Below are 20,772 nucleotides of genomic sequence, written 5' to 3'. Positions count from 1 at the left end.
AGCACAGAGCTCTCTTTATGCACCTTCTGGAAGAAGAAACGTGAGCACGTCTCGTCCTGCTCCACCCGAGCGGACCCTGGACCGGAAGATTATCTTGGAGGCCTCCGAAGCAAAGAGCGAGGCTTGCTGGTCCTTCACCTCACTGTATAAAGATCTGGGCAACGGGGAAAAAATACACCCAATGCCACCCTCACCCTGATGGCCACCTTTGTGTGTGGCTGCATCAAGCTGTGCGTGGATCCCCGGTACGCAAACACCAAGTGTCACTACGTACTGAGGTTCTACCTGTCCCCGGTGTTGCGAAGGATGGGCCTGGCCTCGCTGCCGCGGAACGCTCCGAGTAGTTGGACCATTCCGTATCACCTGTCCTTTGTGGAGAAATTTATGAAGGAAAACACCCTTGACCACAAGTCCATTAGGAAGTGGTCAGCACGTAGTGTCCTTGAGACCCTTCGGGAAAAGGAGAGGGCGGATCCTATTGAGCGGTACCCTGAGCAGACTGTCAAAGCCATTTGGCAGAATGCCTCATCGCCAGAACTTTCCAACAAGCACCAAGACATGGCTTGGCTGGTGGTGAGAAGGGCTCTGCCTGTGAGATCCTTTATGCACACCCGGACTCTCAGCCGCACTGCACCCTGCCCTCAAAGTGGCTGCGGGGGGACGAGACTGTCACAGACCTCCTTCTGGAATGTGCCTACGCAGAGGGAGTCTGGAGAGGAATGCAGTGGTGTTTGTCGAGGTTCGTCCCGAGCAGCTCCGTGACATGGGACTCCGTGCTCTACGGCCTGTTCCCTGGGACGCATACCGAGACGAACATCAACTGTGCCTGGAGGATCATCAACTCGGTGAAGGACGCTCTCTGGGTGGTCCGAAACCTGCTGATCTTCCAGCTGAAGGAGTTGACCCCGACTGAGTGTTGCAGACTGGCACATTCCATGGTCCAGGACTACGTGTTGAGGGACGCGCTGAAGCTTGGGGCGGTTGCCGCCAAGGCGCGGTGGGGAAAGACCACTGTGTAACATCTGCCTGCCTAACGAAGAACAGGGGGCCCATGCAGTCATTTGGGCTCTGCTGACGCCTCAGCTAAATATATGGGCATATGATCAAAAAATGTACAGACCTGTATAAAAATGATAAGTTTTGACCTTTGTATGTACATATGTATGGCATGACCAACTGTACAGACCATCAAATTATTTTATGAATAAAGTATATTTTTGAAATTAAAAAAAAATGACAGTGCGGCCTCCCAGTCGTTCCTGTCTTCTATCACGGAGGTTTTAGAAGACAGAACAGGGGAGAGGCTGGACCAGCCGCTATCTCTGGACAAGCTGACTCTTTTCGAGTCCTTCGAAAAGAATAGAACTCCTGGAAGTGACGGCCTACTGGTCGAGCTCTATTCTGCTCTGTGGGACTTGATTGGCCAGGACCTGCTGGAGGTGTATGTCAGTATGCTTCGGGCAGGTACCATGTGTGAATCCATGAGGAAAGCCATTATCACCCTCATCTACAAGTGGAAGGGGGAGAGGGAGGAACTCAAAAATTGGAGACCAATCTCACTGTTGAATGCGGACTACAAAGTTCTGTCAAAGGTAATCGCCAACCGGATCAGGTCTGCTCTGGGGTCGGTGATTCACCCTGACCAAACCTGTGCTGTGCCGGGCAGGAAGATCGCTGAGAGTCTCGCACTCCTCAGGGATATGATCGCCTACATGCAGGACAGAGGGTTGGACACCTGCCTGATCAGCCTGGACCAGGAGAAAGCCTTTGACAGGATATCACACAGGTATATGAGAGATGTTCTCTCCAAAATGGGCTTTGGGGAGGGAATCGGCAGTTGGATCAGACTGCTCTACACCAACATTGTCAGTGCAGTCTCAATCAATGGGTGGAATCAGATAGCTTCCCAGTCAGATCTGGAGTCAGGCAGGGCTGCTCTCTCTCTCTCTCCTGCCTTGTTTGTGTGCTACAAAGAGCCATTTGCCGAGTCCATCAGGAAGGATGCGAGCCTGAGGGGGGTGACTATTCCTGGCAGTGGGGGCCTGCAGGTTAAGGCCTCCCTGTACATGGATGATGTCGCCGTTTTCTGCTCGGATCCGCTGTCCGTGCACAGACTCTTGTGCATATGTGACTAGTTCGAATGGGCCTCGGGGGCCAAGGTAAACCAAGGGCCGACCAATCCTCGATCCCCTTCACCGTCAGGACCGACCACCTGAAGGTGCTGGGTATTTGGTTTGGGGAGGGGGGGGCTGGGGCGTGCGCCAAGTCTTGGGAGGAGCGTATCAGCATAGTGAGGCAGAAACTGGGCAGATGGAAGCTACGGTCACGGGAAAAAACCTGGTCATCAGGAGTGAGGCACTGTCATTGCTGTTATATGTGGCACAGGTCTGGCCTATTCCCAGAACCTATGTCGCTGCAGTCATCCGGGCCATCTTCCAATTTATATGGAGGTCAAAGATGGACCGGGTCTGAAGGGACTTGCTGTACAAAGATCTGGGCAACGGGGGAAAAAAATACACCCAATGCCACCTTTGTGTGAGGCTGCATTAAGCTGTGCGTAGATCCCCGGTACACAAACACCAAGTGTCACTACGTACTGAGGTTCTACCTGTCCCCAGTGTTGCGAGGGATGGGCCTGGCCTCGCTGCCGTGGAACGCTCCGAGTAGTTGGACCATTCTGTATCACCTGTCCTTCGTGGAGAAGTTTATGAAGAAAAACAACTTTGACCACAAGTCCATCAGGAAGTGGTCAGCATGTAGTGTCCTTGAGACCCTTCGGGAAAAGGAGAGGGCGGATCCTATCGAGCGGTTCCCTGAGCAGACTGTCAAAGCCATTTGGCAGAATGCCTCATCGCCAGAACTTTCCAACAAGCACCGAGACATTGCTTGGCTGGTGGTGAGAAGGGCTCTGCCTGTGAGATCCTTAATGCACGCCTGGACTCTCAGCCGCACCGCATGCTGCCCTCTAAGTGGCTGCGGGGGGGGAACGAGACTGTCACACACCTCCTTCTGGAATGTGCCTACGCAGAAGAAGTCTGGAGAGGAATGCAGTGGTGTTTGTCGAGGTTCGTCCCGAGCAGCGCCGTGACACGGGACTCCGTGCTCTACGGCCTGTCCCCCGGGACGCACACCGAGACGAACATCAACTGTGCCTGGAGGATCAACAACTCGGTGAAGGACGCTCTCTGGGCGGTCCGAAACCTGTTGATCTTCCAGCTGAAGGAGTTGACCCCGACTGAGTGTTGCAGACTGGCACATTCCAAGGCCCAGGACTACAAGACCACCATGTAACATCTGCCTGCCAAAGAAGAACAGGGGGCCCATGCAGTCATTTGGGCTCTGCTGGCGCCTCAGCTAAATATATGGACATATGATTGATAAACGTACAGACCTGTATATAAAAATGATAAATTCTGATCTCTGTATATAAATGTTACGTATGTATGGCATGACCAACTGTACAGACCATCAAATTATTTTATGAATAAAGTATATTTTTGAAATAAAAAAAATCTATACTTAAGTGGGAGCAAGGATAAAATAAGACTAAAGGCTCCATATTTTATTTAGTTAAGTTTGGAGATCTTAAGCTCATGATTGGCAAAACCTGAACTAAGTGGGAAATCCTGGATATGACCAACTGCAGGTGTCGTCTCTGGCAGCAACTTGAGCTCTGTCTTTTGGAGCTTGAGGAGCAGTTAGGGGCAGTACGGTGTATTCATGAGTCTGAAAGGTTTGAGGATAGCATGTTTCAGCATGTGGTCACCATGCAGCTTAAAAAGATGAAGTCACATCTGAGACTGAGACTTGGATGGAAATTGGGCATGATTGGCCAATTGATATTTAGGGTATTTAGATGAGTGGGGGTGACAGAAGAGGACTGGGTAGGATCCAAATATTGATCAGGTAATCAATTATAGCAGTGAGGTAGATTCATATCTTGGCAGGACCATCAAATGAGGCCATATGGGTTGTAGTTAAAGATACAAAAGGGACAAACATACTGGTGGTGTGCAGCATAGACATCCAAGCAGTCATGGATACACAGAGGATCAAATATGTCACCAATTTTCAGTAAAAACAATAGGACAGTAACAGGGAGGGAACAAAATTCTTATTTTTTTCAACTCTGTTATGGGATGTGAGCATTGCTGGATGGGCCAGCATTTATTGCCCATGGCAAAAGTGAGGACTGCAGATGCTGGAGGTGAGAGTCAAGAGTGTGGTGCTGGAAAAGCATAGCAGGTCAGGCAGCATCTGAAGAGCAGGAAAATCGACGTTTCAGGCAAAAACCTATCATTAGGAATGAGGCTGGGAGCCTCGGGGGTGGGGTGGGGGAATAGCTGAGAATGCAATAGGTGGATGGAGATGGGGACAAAGGTGATAGGTTGGAGGGGAGGGTGGAGTGGATAGGTGGGAAGGAAGATTGACAGGTGAGACAGGTCATGAAAGTGGTGCTGAGCTGGAAGGTTGGAACTGGGATAAGGTAGGGGGAGGGGAAATGAGGAAACTGGTGAAATCCACATTAATGCCATGGAGTTGGAGGGTCCTGAGGCAGAAGATGATGCGTTTTTCCTCCAGGCATCAGGTGGTAAGGGAGTGGCGATGAAGGAGGCCCAGAACCTGCATGTCCTTGGCGGAGGGGGAGGGGGAGTTGAAGTGTTTAGTTCACGGGGCGGTGGGGTTGATTGGTGAAGGTGTCCCAGAGATGTTCTCTTAAGTGCTCTGTGAGTAGTTACCCATCCCCACTTGCCCTTGAGAAGATGGTGGTGAGCGGCTATCGTGAACCAGTACAGGGTATGTATTGCATCTAGGAGACCCTTTTAGCCAGTCAATGGAATGCTCAACAAGTGAAGAGGCAATTCTAACATTTGGAAATGAGCCCAAGTGGAAGACATAATAATAGGAGAGCATTCTGGTGATAGTAAGCATAATGCAGTTCGATTTAGGTTTGTTCTGGAAAATGATAAGGATGTGCTGGGAATTAAACTTCAACACTGTGGAAAAGGTAATTTTCCTAAAATATGGTTTGGCACAACTTGACTGGGAGTAGCTACTAGAAGATAAAACAGTGTTCAAGCAGTCGGAGGCATTCAAGACTAAAGAACCCTGGATGAAAAGGGATGTAAAGATTAAGGACTAAGAAAAATAAAAGAGAAGCTATGGCAGATAGATCTTTGAGGAATTATTGAGGAAGCTGAGGTTGCTATTTTCTGGAGAAGCAAAGGTTGAAAGGGGCAGGAGTAGAGGTATATGATATTGTGAGGGGCTTAGTTAAGCTGGTAAGAAGATACTTTTACCATTCATAGAGTGGTCAATAGCCAGGAGACATAGATATATGGCCAGTAGTAGGAGTCCAAAATGACACATCGGGAAAATTATTTTCTTACTCAAAGGGTGGTGAGAATATGGAATTCCCAGCCTGAAAGTGTGTTTGTATCAGAAACTCATGAAATATTTAAGCGGTATTTCAATATTTGCTTGCATTTCCATAGCATGTAGGGCTATGGGTCAAAGGGTGGAAAATGAGATTAGTGTAGTCAGATCTTGGTTGACTGGCACAGGCATACTTGCTGAATAGCGTCCCTCTGAGCTGTAAATGTCTATGAGTGTATAACAGTAAATGCCAAGAAGATTTGAACAATTTGAAACAGTTGGAATCACAGAATCCCTCAGTGCAAAAAGAGGCCATTCAGCCTGGTTCTGTGCTCGGCTCACTTGCTGTACTGCAGCACCCAGGCTGATGCTGGTATTTCAAATCAAATATAGAGCCAATATCAGCCATGTAGGAATCCAGCTTATCCCAGTATCAAATTGTGATTTGTACGACTGATTATTCCATGTTAATGCATATTATTAAATTAGAGAAGATTCTGAAAAAACTTACCAGGATGTTGACTGGATTGGAAGGTTTGGTATGTAAAAATAGACTGGAGAGTCTGGGACCTTTTCACTGGAGTGTAGGAGGTTGAGGGGTGACGTTATAGAGGTTTATAAAATCATGAGGGGCACAGAGAAGCTGATTAGGAATGGTCTTTTCCCAAGGGTGGGGTAGTTCAAAACTAGGAGGCAAATTTTTAAGGGGAGAAGGTTTTACAAAGGACAAGAGGGGCAATGTTTTTACACAGACAATGGTTCATATGTGAAATGAACTGCCAGAGGAAGTAGTGGATGCAGGTACAGTTGCAAAATTTAAAAGACATTTGGACAAATACATGAAAAGGAAAGGGTTGGAGCGCGATGGGCCAAATGCAGACAAGTGGGACTAGTTTAGTTTGGGAACACGATTAGCCTGGATGAGTTGGACCAAAGGGTTTACTTTCATACTGTATGAGTCTATGACTCCAAACAGGTTTAACGTGGTTTAAGGTGCAGTTAGATTGGTAAATTGGGTTACTGCTGTGGCATTATACTGTTTGAATATTAATGGAAAAATGTATTTCTGTGAAATTCTATTACCTGCCATTTTAATAGAGGGAGTAATTTATTTAAAATAAACATGTTAATGCCTCAGTTAAAGTAGCAAAATAATTTGATACGGCAGGCTAATATTCACACAGTGTGAAATTGGCTGTGATTAAAAATTGTTTTTCCTTCTTTGGACTTCATGTGTCAAAAGTAAATATTCATAAAAGAGTTAGGCTCAGAAATTGGAGATATTGCACCAAATTTACCAGAATGTACAAAATTGAAGGTATAGATATTATTGTAGAGGACTGCACCAAAATACAGAGAAGGATAAACAAGTTTGCTGAGCAGACAAATGCTAAATGAACCACAATACAGAAAATTGTGAGGTGGTTCATTTTACTTGGAGGAATAAGGAGGCCAACTTGCACTACAGAAGGAATGAAACTAATTTTTATGGAGGCTTACACAGAGTGAGGATTAGGCATACACACATAATTAAAAACAGCTATAGAAACAATACAAATTAGGGTTGCACAGTGCCTCAGTGGTTAGCACTGCAGCCTCACTGTGTCAGGGACCCAAGTTTGATTTCACCCTCGGGCAACTGTCTGTGTGGAGTTTGTACGTTATCCCCATATCATCCAGGTGCTCCGGTTTCATCCCATAGTCCAATGATGTGTAGGTTCAGTGGACTGGCCAAGCTAAATTGCTCATTATGTCCAGGGATGCGCAGATGAGGTGGGTTAGCCATGGGAAAAGCAATGTTACCGGGATAGGGTAGGGGGGATTGGTCTGAATGGGATGCTCTTCGCTGGGTCAGAATGGACTCTGTGGGCTAAATGGCCTACTTCCACAATGTAGGGGATTCTATGATATCAGTAGGGCTAGAAATAGTCAAAACAAAGTCCCTGTTCTCATTTAGAGTCTTAAGGCTGAATTGTTTTGAGGTTGTGTGTGTACAATTTGGTCCCTACCCTGTAAAAATGAATACCAAAGCCCTGGAGAAAGTACAAGAAGAGATTTATGAATCTATCAGAATTGAGAGGTTGAAACTATGAAGAAAGGTTGAACAAGTTGGTTTTTTTTCTTCAATTTCAGCAAATAGGTTTAGGGTGAGAGGAGAAAAGTATAAAATAGACCTCAGGGGCAACTTTTTCACGCAGAGGATGATACGTGTATGGAATGAGCTGCCAGAGGATGTGGTGGAGGCTGGTACAATTGCAACATTTAAGAGGCATTTGGATGGGTATATGAATAGGAAGGGTTTGGAGGGAAATGGGCCGGGTTCTGGCAGGTGGGACGAGATTGGGTTGGGATATCTGGTCGGCATGGACAGGTTGGACTGAAGGGTTTGTTTCCATGCTGTACATCTCTGTGACTCTAAACATCAAAAAGAAATCAAATAGAGGTCCTTAAAGCTGTGTGGCTGAGGAGCACCGAGATTAGATTAGATTACTTACAGTGTGGAAACAGGCCCTTCGGCCCAACAAGTCCACACCACCCCGCTGAAGCGCAACCCACCCATACCTCTACATTTACCCCTTACCTAACACTACGGGCAATTTAGCATGGCCAATTCACCTGACCTGCACATCTTTGGACTGTGGGAGGAAACTGGAGCACCCGGAGGAAACCCATGCAGACACGGGGAGAACGTGCAAACTCCATACAGTCAGTCGCCTGAGACGGGAATTGAACCCGGGTCTCTGGCGCTGTGAGGCAGCAGTGCTAACCACTGTGCCACCGTGCCGCCCACCTACTTCCAGTTGTGTTTGAGTTCAGAAAAGAGGAAGCATAAATATAAGGTAGCCACAAACAGACTAAATAGCAAAGTGAGGAGAAACCTCTCCACAGAGAGAATGGTGAGAGTGTGAATTTCCACTTGTTGGAGCATCTGATGAACTCATATGAAAACTTGACACACAAGAGGAAGAAAGGACAAGAGAATTCAGTGCAGGAAATGGAAGACGTAGAGTGTGAGGAATATCTCAGGAGCAATATAAACATTGTTATAGAACAGTTGGGTTGCTTAGCCTGTTTCTGTGCTTTTAACATGATTTATTGGAAACTCCACATTGTTCTCTGAGCAAGATGGCAGCCAAGTAATCTCCTCCTTATTCCAATCTTACAGTCAATGCCTTGGATTAGTTGCTGCTCCATTTTCACACCTGCTTTGGATTTTTATCCCCTTGACACTTTGTTCTTGTTGAATGATAGAAATTGTGTTTTCCCATATAATTTGCTTACTGCATCATATCATGTTCAGTTTAGGAGGAGAGAAGATATTGCTGGTGAATGGACATACACAATCTCCACAGATCACAGTCTTTTTAGAGAAAAGATGGGCTTGTGCAGAACATAGAGTCATAGAGATGTACAGCACGGAAACAGACTCTGTCATGCCGACCAGATATCCCAACTCAATCTAGTCCCACTTGCCAGGACCTGGCCCATATCCCTCCAAACCCTTCCTATTCATATAAACATCCAAATGCCTTTTAAATGTTGCAATTGTACCAGCCTCCACCACTTCCGCTGGCAGCTCATTCCATACAAGGAGCACCCTCTGCGTGAAAAAGTTGCCCCTTAGATCTCTTTTATATCTTTCTCCTCTCAACCTAAACCCAGACCCTCTAGTTCTGGACTTCCCCATCCCAGGGAAAAGACTTTGCCTATTTATCCTATCCATGCTCCTCATGATTTTAAAAACCTCGAAAAGGCTACCCCTCAGCCTCCGACGCTCCAGGCAAAACAGCCTTAGCCTATTCAATCCCTCCCTAAAGCACAAATCCTCCAACCCTGGCAACATCCTTGTAAATCTTTTCTGAACCCTTTCAAGTTTCACAACATCCTTCCGATAGGAAGGAGTCCAGAATTGCATGCAATATTCCAAAAGTGGCCTAACCAATGTCCTGTACAGCTGCAACATGACCTCCCAACTCCTGTACTCAAGACTCCGACCAAGAAAGGAAAGCATACCAAACGCCTTCTTCACTATCCTATCTACCTGCGACTCTATTTTCAAGAAGCTATGAACCTGCACTCCAATGTCTCTTTGTTCAGCAACACTCCCTAGGACCTTACCATTAAGTGTATAAGGCGAAAGTGAGGACTGCAGATACTGGAGATCAGAGTCAAGATTAGAGTGGTGCTGGAAAAGCACAGCAGGTCAGGCAGCATCTGAGGAGCATGAAAATCAACGTTTCGGGCAAGAGCCCTTCATCAGGAATGAGCATCAGGAATTAAGTGTATAAGTCCTGCTCAGATTTGCTTTCTCAAAATGCAGTACCTCGCATTTATCTAAATTAAACTTCATCTGCCACTCCTCAGCCCATTGGCCCATCTGGTCAAGATCCCATTGTAATCTGAGGTAACCTTCTTCACTGTCAACTACACCTCCAATGTTCATATCATCTGCAAACTTACTAAGTATACCTGTTATGCTCACATCCAAATCATTTATATAAATGAGGAAAGGTAGTGGAACAAGACACTGATCCTTGTGGCACTCCACTGGTCACAGGCCTCCAGTCTGAAAAACAACCCTCGATCATCACCCTCTGTCTTCTACCTTTGAGCCAGTTCTGTATCCAAATGGCCAGTTCTCCCTGTATTCCATGAGATTTAACCTTGCTCACTAGTCTCCCATGGGGAACCTTGTCGAACGCCTTAGTGAAGTCCATACAGATCACATCTACCGCTCTGCCCTCATCAATCCTCTTTGTTACTTCTTCAAAAAACTCAATCGAGTTTGTGAGACATGATTTCCCACGCACAAAGCCATGTTGACTATCCCTAATCAGTCCTTGCCTTTCCAAATACATGTCCATCCTGCCCCTCAGGTTTTGTTCCAACAACCTGCCCACCACCAACGTCAAACTCACTTGTCTATGGTTCCCTGGCTTGTCCTTACCACCTTTCTTAAATAGTGGCACCACATTAGCCAATGTCCATTCTTCCGACACCTCATCTGTGACTATCAATGATGCAAATATCTCAGCAAGAGGCCTAGCAATCATTTCCCTAGCTTCCCACAGAGTTCTAGGGTACACCTGATCAGGTCCTGGGGATTTATCCACTTCTATGCATTTCAAGACATCCAGCATTTCTCCTTGTAATATGGACGTTTTTCAACATGACCGAAATACTACTCTAAATTTAGATTTCTACACACTATGGTTTACTTTCACTAACCAGCAAACATCATGTTTGTTTTGAATTAAAATAAGTGCAACTAAGTATAGGCCTTTCAAAAATTAACACAAGTTCTTTTATTTTATTATCTTTCACATTTTCTAACAAGTCGAATTATTTTAATGTCAGTGGATTTCAATATGATTTGCATTTTTACCACTCCAAGTCAGTCATCTGTCATCAGGGAACTGATATTCTGTGTCCTATGATCTTAACCGCCTGATGAAGGAGCAGTGCTCTGAAAGCTAGTGCTTCCAAATAAGCTGGTGTTGTGTGTTTTTTTAACTTTGTACACCCCAGTCCCACACTGGCACCTCCAAATCATGAACCATTGAATAACCAGTTCAACCTGTAATCAATACAAGGTAATCCTTTTTTTCAAAGAGTGTATACAATGGTCAAAAAACATTGCAGAGGCCCCTCTACAATGAAGCTCACTTGGGATTCCCTTTCTACTGATCTCTGAAGCTTGCACGCTGGGCCCAATAGTCTATCCCATGAGTGCAACCTGTGCTAAACATGTCTACACTGCATTCCGTATGCCCGCATGAAGTTAGTTCACTCTGATAGCAATGAACTGTGGAGAACAAGGATGTAATAAAACATGAAGATTATCTCAGTACAACAGGACCTCGATTGGGCCCTGGGAGAGTTGCCAAACAAAAAGACCTATGGGTGCAGGTGCATAGTTCCGTGAAAGTAGAATCGCAGGTAGACAGGGTGATGAAGAAGGCATTTGACATGCTTACCTCCATTGGTCAGTGCCTTGAGTAAAGGAGTTGGGAGGTCATGTTATAGCTGTACAGGACATTGATTAGGCCACTTTGAGAATACTGCATTCAATTCTGGTCTCCCCGCTGTAGGAAGAATGTTGTGAAACTTGAAGGGTTCAGAAAAGATTTACAAGCATGTTGCTGGGATGGAAGGTTTGAGCTACAGGGAGATACTGAAAAGGCTGGGGCTTTTTTACTTAGTGCATCGGAGGCTGAGGGGTGACCTTATAGAGATTTATAAATTCATGAGGGGCATGGTGCGAGAGTCCAAAACTCAAGTGCATACGTTTAAGGTGAGAGGAGAGAGATTTAAAAGGGACCTGAGGGAAACTGTTTCACACAGAGGGTGGTGCATGTGTGTGGAATGAGCTGTCAGAGAAGTGGTGGAGATGGTACGATTACAACATTTAAAAGATATTTGGATGGGTATATGAATAGGAAGGATTTAGTGGAATATGGGCCAAATGCTGGCAAATGGGACTAGATCAATTTAGGATATCTGTTCAGCCTGAACGAGTTGGACTGAAGGGTCTGTTTCCGAGCTGTTTACTCAATGATGCTGTGTCTCTGTTGCTTTCCAGTTCTACCCAGAGAAAGGTGGGCTTCATCGACTGAGTTACTTGAACACATAAATAACATAGAGATGTATGTTGCTTTAAACTTAGAACAAGCCATACAGAATCAGTTTTTGAGATTTAATCCACACAGAGTTAACTGGACATTCCAGATGGAAAAACCGTGTGGCGGCACGGTGGCACAGTGGTTAGCACTGCTGCCTCACAGCGCCAGAGACCCGAGTTCAATTCCCGCCTCAGGCGACTGACTGTGTGGAGTTTGCACGTTCTACCCGTGTCTGCATGGGTTTCCTCCGGGTGCTCCGGTTTCCTCCCACAGTCCAAAGATGTGCAGGTCAGGTGAATTGGCCGCGCTAAATTTCCCGTAGTGTTAGGTAAGGGGTAGATGTGTAGGGGTATGGGTGGGTTGCACTTCGGCAGGTCGGTGTGGACTTGTTGGGCCGAAGGGCCTGTTTCCACACTGTAATCTAATCTAGTAACTGAGACATACTTGACTTGTATACTTTTTCCCTTTTGTCACGTCTGTACTGAGGAGCGGAAAATATCTGTTCTTGAATACTTTTCAGTGAACTATGTTAGAATATTTGCATGTCAGATGTCTGTTGAGAATCAGATTGAGCTCATCTGGTCTTCAGGCATCTAGACATAATAATCACAAGAATGACTACTTAGGGATAGGCCCTGGAGAACTGCTGGTACCTTGTGGAACAATACTCAAGTAAAGAGTTGTCACTGCTGAGAAAGGAAGTCAAGGAAACAAAAGGAAAGAAACTGGCAAATAACGGGAAATAAATTGTCAGTATAACTTCACAGAGTTACAGCTTCTGAATAAACATGACAGAATGCTTATTTCTTTTGAGGAGCTAGCAATGAGTAAAATCCTTTCTCGACCTTTGTTATCCCAAGGATTGAAAACCACCTTTAAGGTCATCTGAACTGTTTGGTCCCTATCTTTGAATGTAACCACAGTTTGGAAGAGTCAAGATAACTTTATCTTTTCACTGTGACCATGTTATAGCCGATTAAATAATTCTTAATTGTGCATTTGTTCTCAATCCATTTAAAAACCTCAGCTTTGCCTTTAGCTGACTCTTTTGACAAAATACACTGACCTCATTGATAAAAATAAATGAGAGTTCTGGGAAGGCCCATGCCATCAGTTACAGCAGAATTCTGCAGTTTCATCCATTTTTGTTGAAGACAAAACTTTTAAAAACATTGAATGTATTGATCTGGATGATTGCCAGCATACAAGACAATATTATGGATGCTTCTTTAAAGTGACAGACTGCAAATGAGGTCGGTGTGCTGGAGTTAACAAGGCTAGAGCAAATAACAAAGCAGCCCTTGCCCAGAAATAGGGTATTCTGAGGGAATCAAGTCAACCGTGTTACCAGTGATGTAATTCATTGAATTTTGTACGCTTTTAATTCAAGCATTTTTCTGCTGAGGGGAATTTATGTGAAAGGATAAATGGCTGGGATAGTTTAAAAGAAGGAAAGCACCTATATTCGAATAAATCAATTTTTTAAAAAATCTGGGCAAACCATTTAAAATGGTGCATCCTTCAAACTGGCAAACTTACTCAGTGTGATACAGTCAGCAATGTCTCTGAAGGAACACTGCTGTCTTAAAAGGACTAACTGAAACATGGCATAGAAAGTGTTAGACATAGTAAGATATATCTACAGTCTGTTTCTATTTGTGCCAAAGCTGTATGGAGATTTTGAAAATAAGACATGAACCAATTACATTTCATAACAAACCTGAAATGAGGTAAAATGGATAGGCTGATGATTTCCCTGCTTACCATTTCCGCTTTTTTTTTGAGAAACAGAGATAGCATTTGTCCTTTGGCACAGTTCTTGATTCCAAACATTCTTGGCAAATTATAGTTACTGCCTCCATTGCTCCTTTAGCATTCTTGGACAGCTCGCCCTCCAGGAACAGTGATTTCAAATTGAACTTCTAGGCAAAAAACCTTGCTGTAAGTATGGCTTTCTATCGAATATTTATCTCCTGTCATGACTTGGTCACACTTACATTTCCACATTCCTGTTCCTCTACAAACAGCTACACAATATCTAGATTTATCATATGAAAGATTTCTGTAAACGAAGGTGTGAACCCATGTCCACATTTTGCATTTCCATTTTTAAAGTCCTGACATTAAGAACTGCAATTCTGTCAATGCATTCACAACTTTTTGCCTTGCTGTCAACATTATTCACGACAGAAACTATTCTGAAGCCTGGATTTGTGCAAAAAAAACTTTCAAATGTCTTCAAATAGAGATACTGAAATCACTCCAAAGACAATTTCCTTGCAATTCTCTTCATTGGTTTTTGCCTGAAGTCACTGACTGCCAACAAAATGACTTAAGAATGTTTTGGTTCTCCTCCAAAACAATATCGAGAAGAATATGGTTGCCAATTGTTAAAGCTTTGAGGGACTGTAATAGATTGAAAAATTGTAAGTCTGCAGACACAGTCATCAAGTCATAAACACAGTCGGTATGTGATGTAGATCAAAATACAAAGATAAAACAGCTTTTTTGAGGAGAAGTATATTGACTGTATAATGGAAAACATGAAGCTCTGACAACATTAGGCAGTGAAGTTGTTTCTATCCTGTGACCATTTCTGTGTTTTAATGTAAACCCTACTGGGAGCCTTATGTACACACTCTTGGGAGTTTACAAGGAATTCATAAATACTGATATTTATTAACATATTTTGATATGTTTTTAAACACTTAAACAGGAAGAAAGATTGTTTTAATTTTTGTTTAATAATATTTATCATTGTCCTAGGTTGTGAGCAGATTGTAATCAATCAAATGAACTCTAATTTATCAAGTATCCTCCATCATTCTTAAATTGTCATCAGTTCACTGTGATAATGACATGGTCAAATTCATTCATGATGTTTATGTTATTTGGAACCTGTAATAAAAATCAAATTGATGGCAATCTTTCCTAATATTTAGAATGGTACATCTGATCTTATCTGCAGATTAGATCATTAATCTTAGATTGCTATTCCAATATTTACATTGTGACATATCAGTTGTAACATTTAAATGATCAGAAAACTATAGTAATCTTCACAGTGCCCAGAACTGCATCAAGTAGAATCTCTATTTTTGTCAGGTAATTTGGTGTTTCCAGCAGTGAATGAGGGAACATTCTCACAAATTGAATTGAAGAATATGGTTTGAAAACAATCTTCTTTAACTTACCCAGTCCATCCACATCTTCTACCAGCACATTATATTCCATGCAAATCAGTGAGATATTTGAGACAATCCTATTGGAATACACATTTCCCTGGGGAGCTAGAGGGGTGAGGAATAGCTTTCAGCTCAGTACTAAGCTCTTACGAGGTTGCACTTGAAATATGGTTCCTTATTGTTTGAAATGTGTAAAAATGTTCTTATTACAACCTCTTACCCATGTAATTCCACGTGGAAAAGCCACTTTCACAAAGAGGAGACACAAAGGTTACAAGACAAAGGAAGGTTTCTGTGACCACAGAGGAATTTCTTGTTTAAAATATTTTCCCAGAGCTTCTTCAGAAGCAAGTGCATCGTTCTCCCTCAATTAGTAGCAGCAGCCAATAAAATAACCAACTTCATAATCCCAATCACATCAGGGACTCAACTATTCACATAAACAGTGAATGAAGGTTGGTGGAAAAACAAATTCCTTTTTTCCACTGGCTTTCTAGAAAAGCCAATAATCACTAATGGGACGTTACAAATTTATTAGTGGTGAAAGTGACACTTGATTGGATATTACTGGGTGCGTAAATATGTTTTATATCGTATTAGCAGCTTGATTTTCATTGCCATCATCCTTTGCCATATTTTATTTATTCTGTCAGTAGAAATATAGGACAATCAAACTGCAATCTTTGTTAAATGACTTCTGAACAGCAGATAGCAGAAGATATGCTTACATAGAATTCAAGGCATGGTTGCAGACACTTTAGTCCAACTTGTTACTGGCTGGGGTTCACTCTCTTCTCATCCTCATCTAACCCTGTCACAATCACCTTGCCCACTGACCCAGCACCTACAAATCTCATGATGACTGTTTGCATCCCCCTCACAACTCACATCATCATCCATAAACTATGTTCGATCCCCAAGCATAAATTGTGAACAGCTTGGGCCCAAGCATTGATCTTCGTGGAGCTCCAGTAGTTATGGCCCAACCTAAGAATAACCCAGTCATATTTCCTGTTAACCAATCTTCAGTACATGCCAGTACATTACCTCCTGTCCCATATGCTCTAATTTTGTTTGTTAAAACTCTTGCATGGAATCTTATGAAACTCCAAATACATCACGTCCATTGGCTGTCCACAGGGAGGAGACACTCTTTCAAAATTAGGATCACCTTTTTTGGATAGATAAGGGCTTCTGTTTTCTCTCCGAGGGTTGTGCAGCTTTGGAACTATCTGCCTCAGAAAGCTGTGTAAGAGGGATCATCGAACATTTGTAAAATGGAAGTAGATAGGTTATTGTTAGGCAAGGGATTCAACAGTTATCGGGATTAGATAGGATTTTATTGAATGGTAGAGCAGGCTTGAGAGTCTGAATGATCTATTTCTGCCACTATTTTCTATATTCATATGATGACCCTTGTCTACTCTGCTCGTAGCATTCACAATAAAACTTCCATCAAGTTTGTCAAGCATGACTTTCCATTCACAAATCCTGATTGCTCTTCCCAATCAGATTTTTATTTTATAAATATCTGGTTATCACATTCTTTAGTGGACTCTATATTTTTCCTACAACTGACATCTGGCGAATAGGTTGGTGGTCCTTTCTTTTCTCTCTGTGTCTTTTCCTCAATGGTGGAGTTACATTTATAACTGCCCAATCTGGAGGCACCGCTCCAACATCTAATAGAATCTTGTCAGATGATCACCAATGCACCCACAATTTAAATGGCCACTTCTTTCAATAGTTTGTGATGCATTTTATCAGGTCTTGGGGCTTTGTTAACTTATAGTCCCATTAATTTCTCCAATACTACTTTATGAAAAAAAATCTGTCAGTTCCTCATTCTCACTAATGCCTTGTATTTTATTATTTCTGGGAGATTTTTTGTTTCTCCCTCAGTGAAGACAGATGCAAAACTATTTTTGACGTTCTTCGCTATGTACCACCAGAAATTATCCTGACTCTGCCTGCAGTGGACCCCATTTGTCTTTGTTTTTCTTCCTTTTTACATTCCTATGCTTCTGGCTAGTTTACCTTTATTTTTCCCTTCTTTTGATTTTTTTTTGGTTCTACTTTGGCTAAATTCTAAAATGCTCCCAATCCTCAGGTATACCAACACAAAAGCAAAATACTGCGGACGCTGAAAATATAAAATAAAAACTCAAGATGCTGGACCTGCTTTACAGGTGTGGCAGCATCTGTGGAGAGACAGAAAGAGAGTTTACATGAGTCTAATAGGGGTTCCAAAGAAGAGTCACATTAGACGTGAAACATTAACTCTATTTCGTGTTCCACAGATTCAACCAAATATGCTGAGTACCTCCAACACTTCCTGCATTTTAATAAATTTATAACCTCCTTCTTTCATCTATTACGATCCTTAACTTCCTTTATTAGTTATAGTTGATTCACTTTCCATGTTGGATTTTTTTACATTAAAGGTATGTATATTTATTACAAATCATGTATCAATTCTTTCAGTGGTAGCCAATGCCTGACCACCATCATATCTTTTAATGTATTTTCTCAATCTACCACAAGCAACTTTCCCCTCCTGCCTTCAGTTTCCTTTGTTTAGGTTTAAGGGAATGGGTTTTGATTGAACTATATAGTTCCCAAAAATAAAGGAAAATTCAAGCATATTTCGGTCAATTTTCCCTAAAGATTAATCGACAAGGTGATGAATTAACCCTTTCTCGTTGTATGATTCTATATCTAAAACAGCATGTATATATTCCTCTAGGTAGTCAAAGCCAGTTTTTACCACTCACAGGTTTTCCTATTTTTCAGATTTAATTTCCAGTGTAAAACTTTGGATTGATGGGTTCCAAAAAAAGAGGAAGAGAAACAATTTAAAATATTTTGAACATTGCTAAAACTCAAAACAACAAGGAAAAGGCATGAACAGTTTACCCCTAACCCTGAGATGGTGGGGTTAAAATGTAAGGCAGAATATAAGATAGGTGACATCATAGCTGGGCCTGTTATTAAGTTTCATTCACGTAAACAGGCAGCCAATATGATAATCTTCATTTAGAGCAACAATTCAACATGATTTTTAATTCCTTTTTGTGAAAAACCTAACTTTATTACTATAGCATTAAGCACTTATTCTATCATGAAGATATGATAATGAAAGAGGTTTTGTGCAGGAGAACGTTGTGATCCTGATCTTTCTACATAATGCTTTGGTATTGACTTGATCCAGCCTTTGATTTATCACGTCAGATCTTAGGGAATTATCTGTGTGGCAACTACTACAGTACCATGGCTTTGTAACAAACAAAGAATTGCTGTCATTTAAAGAATATTGCCCTTACCGCAGAATGTAAAGATGATCCAGATTACAGAACAATTGCTCCTTTACCAGCTGACAATTGGATTCAGAGATGCACACTCACTGCATCAATGGCAACATGGTTATAACTTAAAATGCATCTTACAATGCAGATCCTGCTCATTTCCAGATGTAATAATCTGTTTGGAAAAGCATTTTGTGTTTGCTGCATTCTCAGCCAGGAGTGAAAAAGTTAGAAGCTACAATTTTCGAGTATCACACACCAAAACGTACCTCCAAGTCAGTACCGAATCTCAGGGTTAAAGTGACAGTGATAAACTGCTCAAGTTTTGGTCCAGCAGTTTATGACAAATGTATGCTATCAGTGGGAGGCCTTGACCACTGGCCAGACATATTCAGAAACCATGGGCGTACTGCCCACAATCTGTAATCTGCTAAAATTCATGGTTGAAAAATTGTAGACAATGCGACCTGCAATGTGGACAGCCAGTGGTCCAGGCTGTTCATGGATTTGTTTTCATTCATAAAATCTGGCTTCTGGATGTCAGCTCTTCTTTTCAATCTGCTCCAGGCTCTGTGCTTTAATCTGTTTGACATGTCATTATAATAGATCATAAATCCATCAACGCGATTTCTATTATCACAACACCTTATCCTTGGATCAGAGTTTCAAAACAGCAAACTCTTGGCCAGTTTTACATAATCCAATTATAAGAGCATAAGAGAATTGAATAAATGCCATTTATTTCTTTCTTCATTTATATTGCTCTTCACATAACCAACTTGAATTTAAATCTATGCCTGAATTTAAGCTGAGGTTTGAATCAATTAGCCAGTGGTTCTCAGTTTAAATTGCTCCACTGTTCCACACAACTGCAACAAGCCTCAAATTCTTTACAAATATATTTACATACATTATTTAATGGTCATTACTTTGCCATTAGACTTTTCCCTTGATAACATCTGCCAACACTTTTGACCGAATTTGTAAGATTCCACTGGCATTGTGGAGCTTAACCAACAGTGAGTGGGAAACAATGATGCTTCCGCCTACAGGAGAAAATTCTGCCCGGCAATATTTATATATAAAGAGAGAGTTTCAGAACGCTCAGGAAGAACTTGTTGTTCTCATCCGGACTTTGAGACAAATGTAAGGGGTGAGCAAAGGAGTGAGCCAATGAATAAAGTGGTGCTTGCTGGATTGTCATACCTGTCACTGTATGCTGCGGCGGCAGCAGCTGCAGCAGGCTGGGCATATCTGTATGCTGCATAGCCTCCCTGGAATAGAAAGAAGAGCTTGATTATAGACTGTGTTGAATAGATTAATACTGTGGCAAATGATGCTTAGTCTGTAAGATGGAGGCAATGAAATGGTCAGGGAAGTAGAGGCTCTGCAAACAGTCACAACCCAGAGATGCAGGCAAACCACGAGCAGGGCTGATTGGCGCCATCTAGATCTGAGGCGCAATTAATTTGGATGGAAAGAATTGCTGACCTGTTGAGATTGTGCTACTTACTGTACTCTTGTGAACATCAATTTGTTAGGTCATTATTGCTACTAAGCATTTGCCCAGGAAAAATTCCTCATGAAAAGAATTCTTTTAAGTTGGTGCAAAATACATTGCTGGTATATAAGTTCTGGCGAAGACCGAGAGACCTGTACAGTTGCATCCCAATATGAACTGCTGCTTTTGATAATTGACTATCTCCTTTCTCAGGTGACAGAGTATCCGTGAAAACAACAGGCACTTTAGAAAGCAAACAAAGTTAATCTTTGTCTGTAACACACTAAACCCACTCACTTTCCCTCGTGACTTATGTATGCTCTTAAAGATTAAAAAGTATAAACACAGAATTAGAAATCTAGTGCCAAAGGATACTTTCTGTTGTTAACTACATGGGACTTTTCTAATAACTATATATTTTTCTGGGAAGACTTAGGGTTTGTTGGAAGAAATATTAGCTTCTGAATCCTTATAGAAGTGTGCCCTATATCTGCTCCTCAGAATATGTTGTTAGTGCTTGTTCAATGTGTAGTTCAGAAGTGGAAGTCAAGTTTTCCAATGTTTTACTAACTCTTTAAAAAAAATGTTATGAATTTGGTAGTGCTGCTCCAACTAAGCTATCATTAAATAACACATGGATTTTTTTTAGAGCCACACTGGAGTATTGACATGCCCTGGAACTATCCATCTTGCCCTCTCCAATACACTAATTGCTAACACCAGTCTAAAGAAAACAATTTAAATGTTTTGTGGCAGCGTTACAAATCCTGCTGCTGTCAGCT

General features: G+C 42.4%; 1 protein-coding gene across 15 annotated transcripts in view; it reads right to left on the bottom strand.

Annotated features, from left to right (window-relative positions):
- The window catches only part of rbfox3a (RNA binding fox-1 homolog 3a), a 1,786,123-nt gene that overhangs the window by 298,902 nt on the left and 1,466,449 nt on the right, over nt 1–20,772 (bottom strand). For all 15 annotated transcript variants that reach the window (XR_006315228.1, XM_043714674.1, XM_043714673.1 and 12 more), the window contains one exon: nt 19,696–19,763. Coding sequence is in view for 14 of the 15 variants with exons in the window: in XM_043714674.1 (XP_043570609.1) it covers nt 19,696–19,763 (68 nt within the window). In the remaining variant the exon portion in view is untranslated. The remainder of the gene's footprint in view (nt 1–19,695; nt 19,764–20,772) is intronic.

This window comes from Chiloscyllium plagiosum, chromosome 24 (genome assembly GCF_004010195.1).
Source record: "Chiloscyllium plagiosum isolate BGI_BamShark_2017 chromosome 24, ASM401019v2, whole genome shotgun sequence".
Classification (NCBI taxonomy): Eukaryota; Metazoa; Chordata; class Chondrichthyes; order Orectolobiformes; family Hemiscylliidae; genus Chiloscyllium; species Chiloscyllium plagiosum.
Note: the sequence above shows the minus strand (reverse complement) of the source record. Positions and strands in the feature narration are given on the sequence as shown.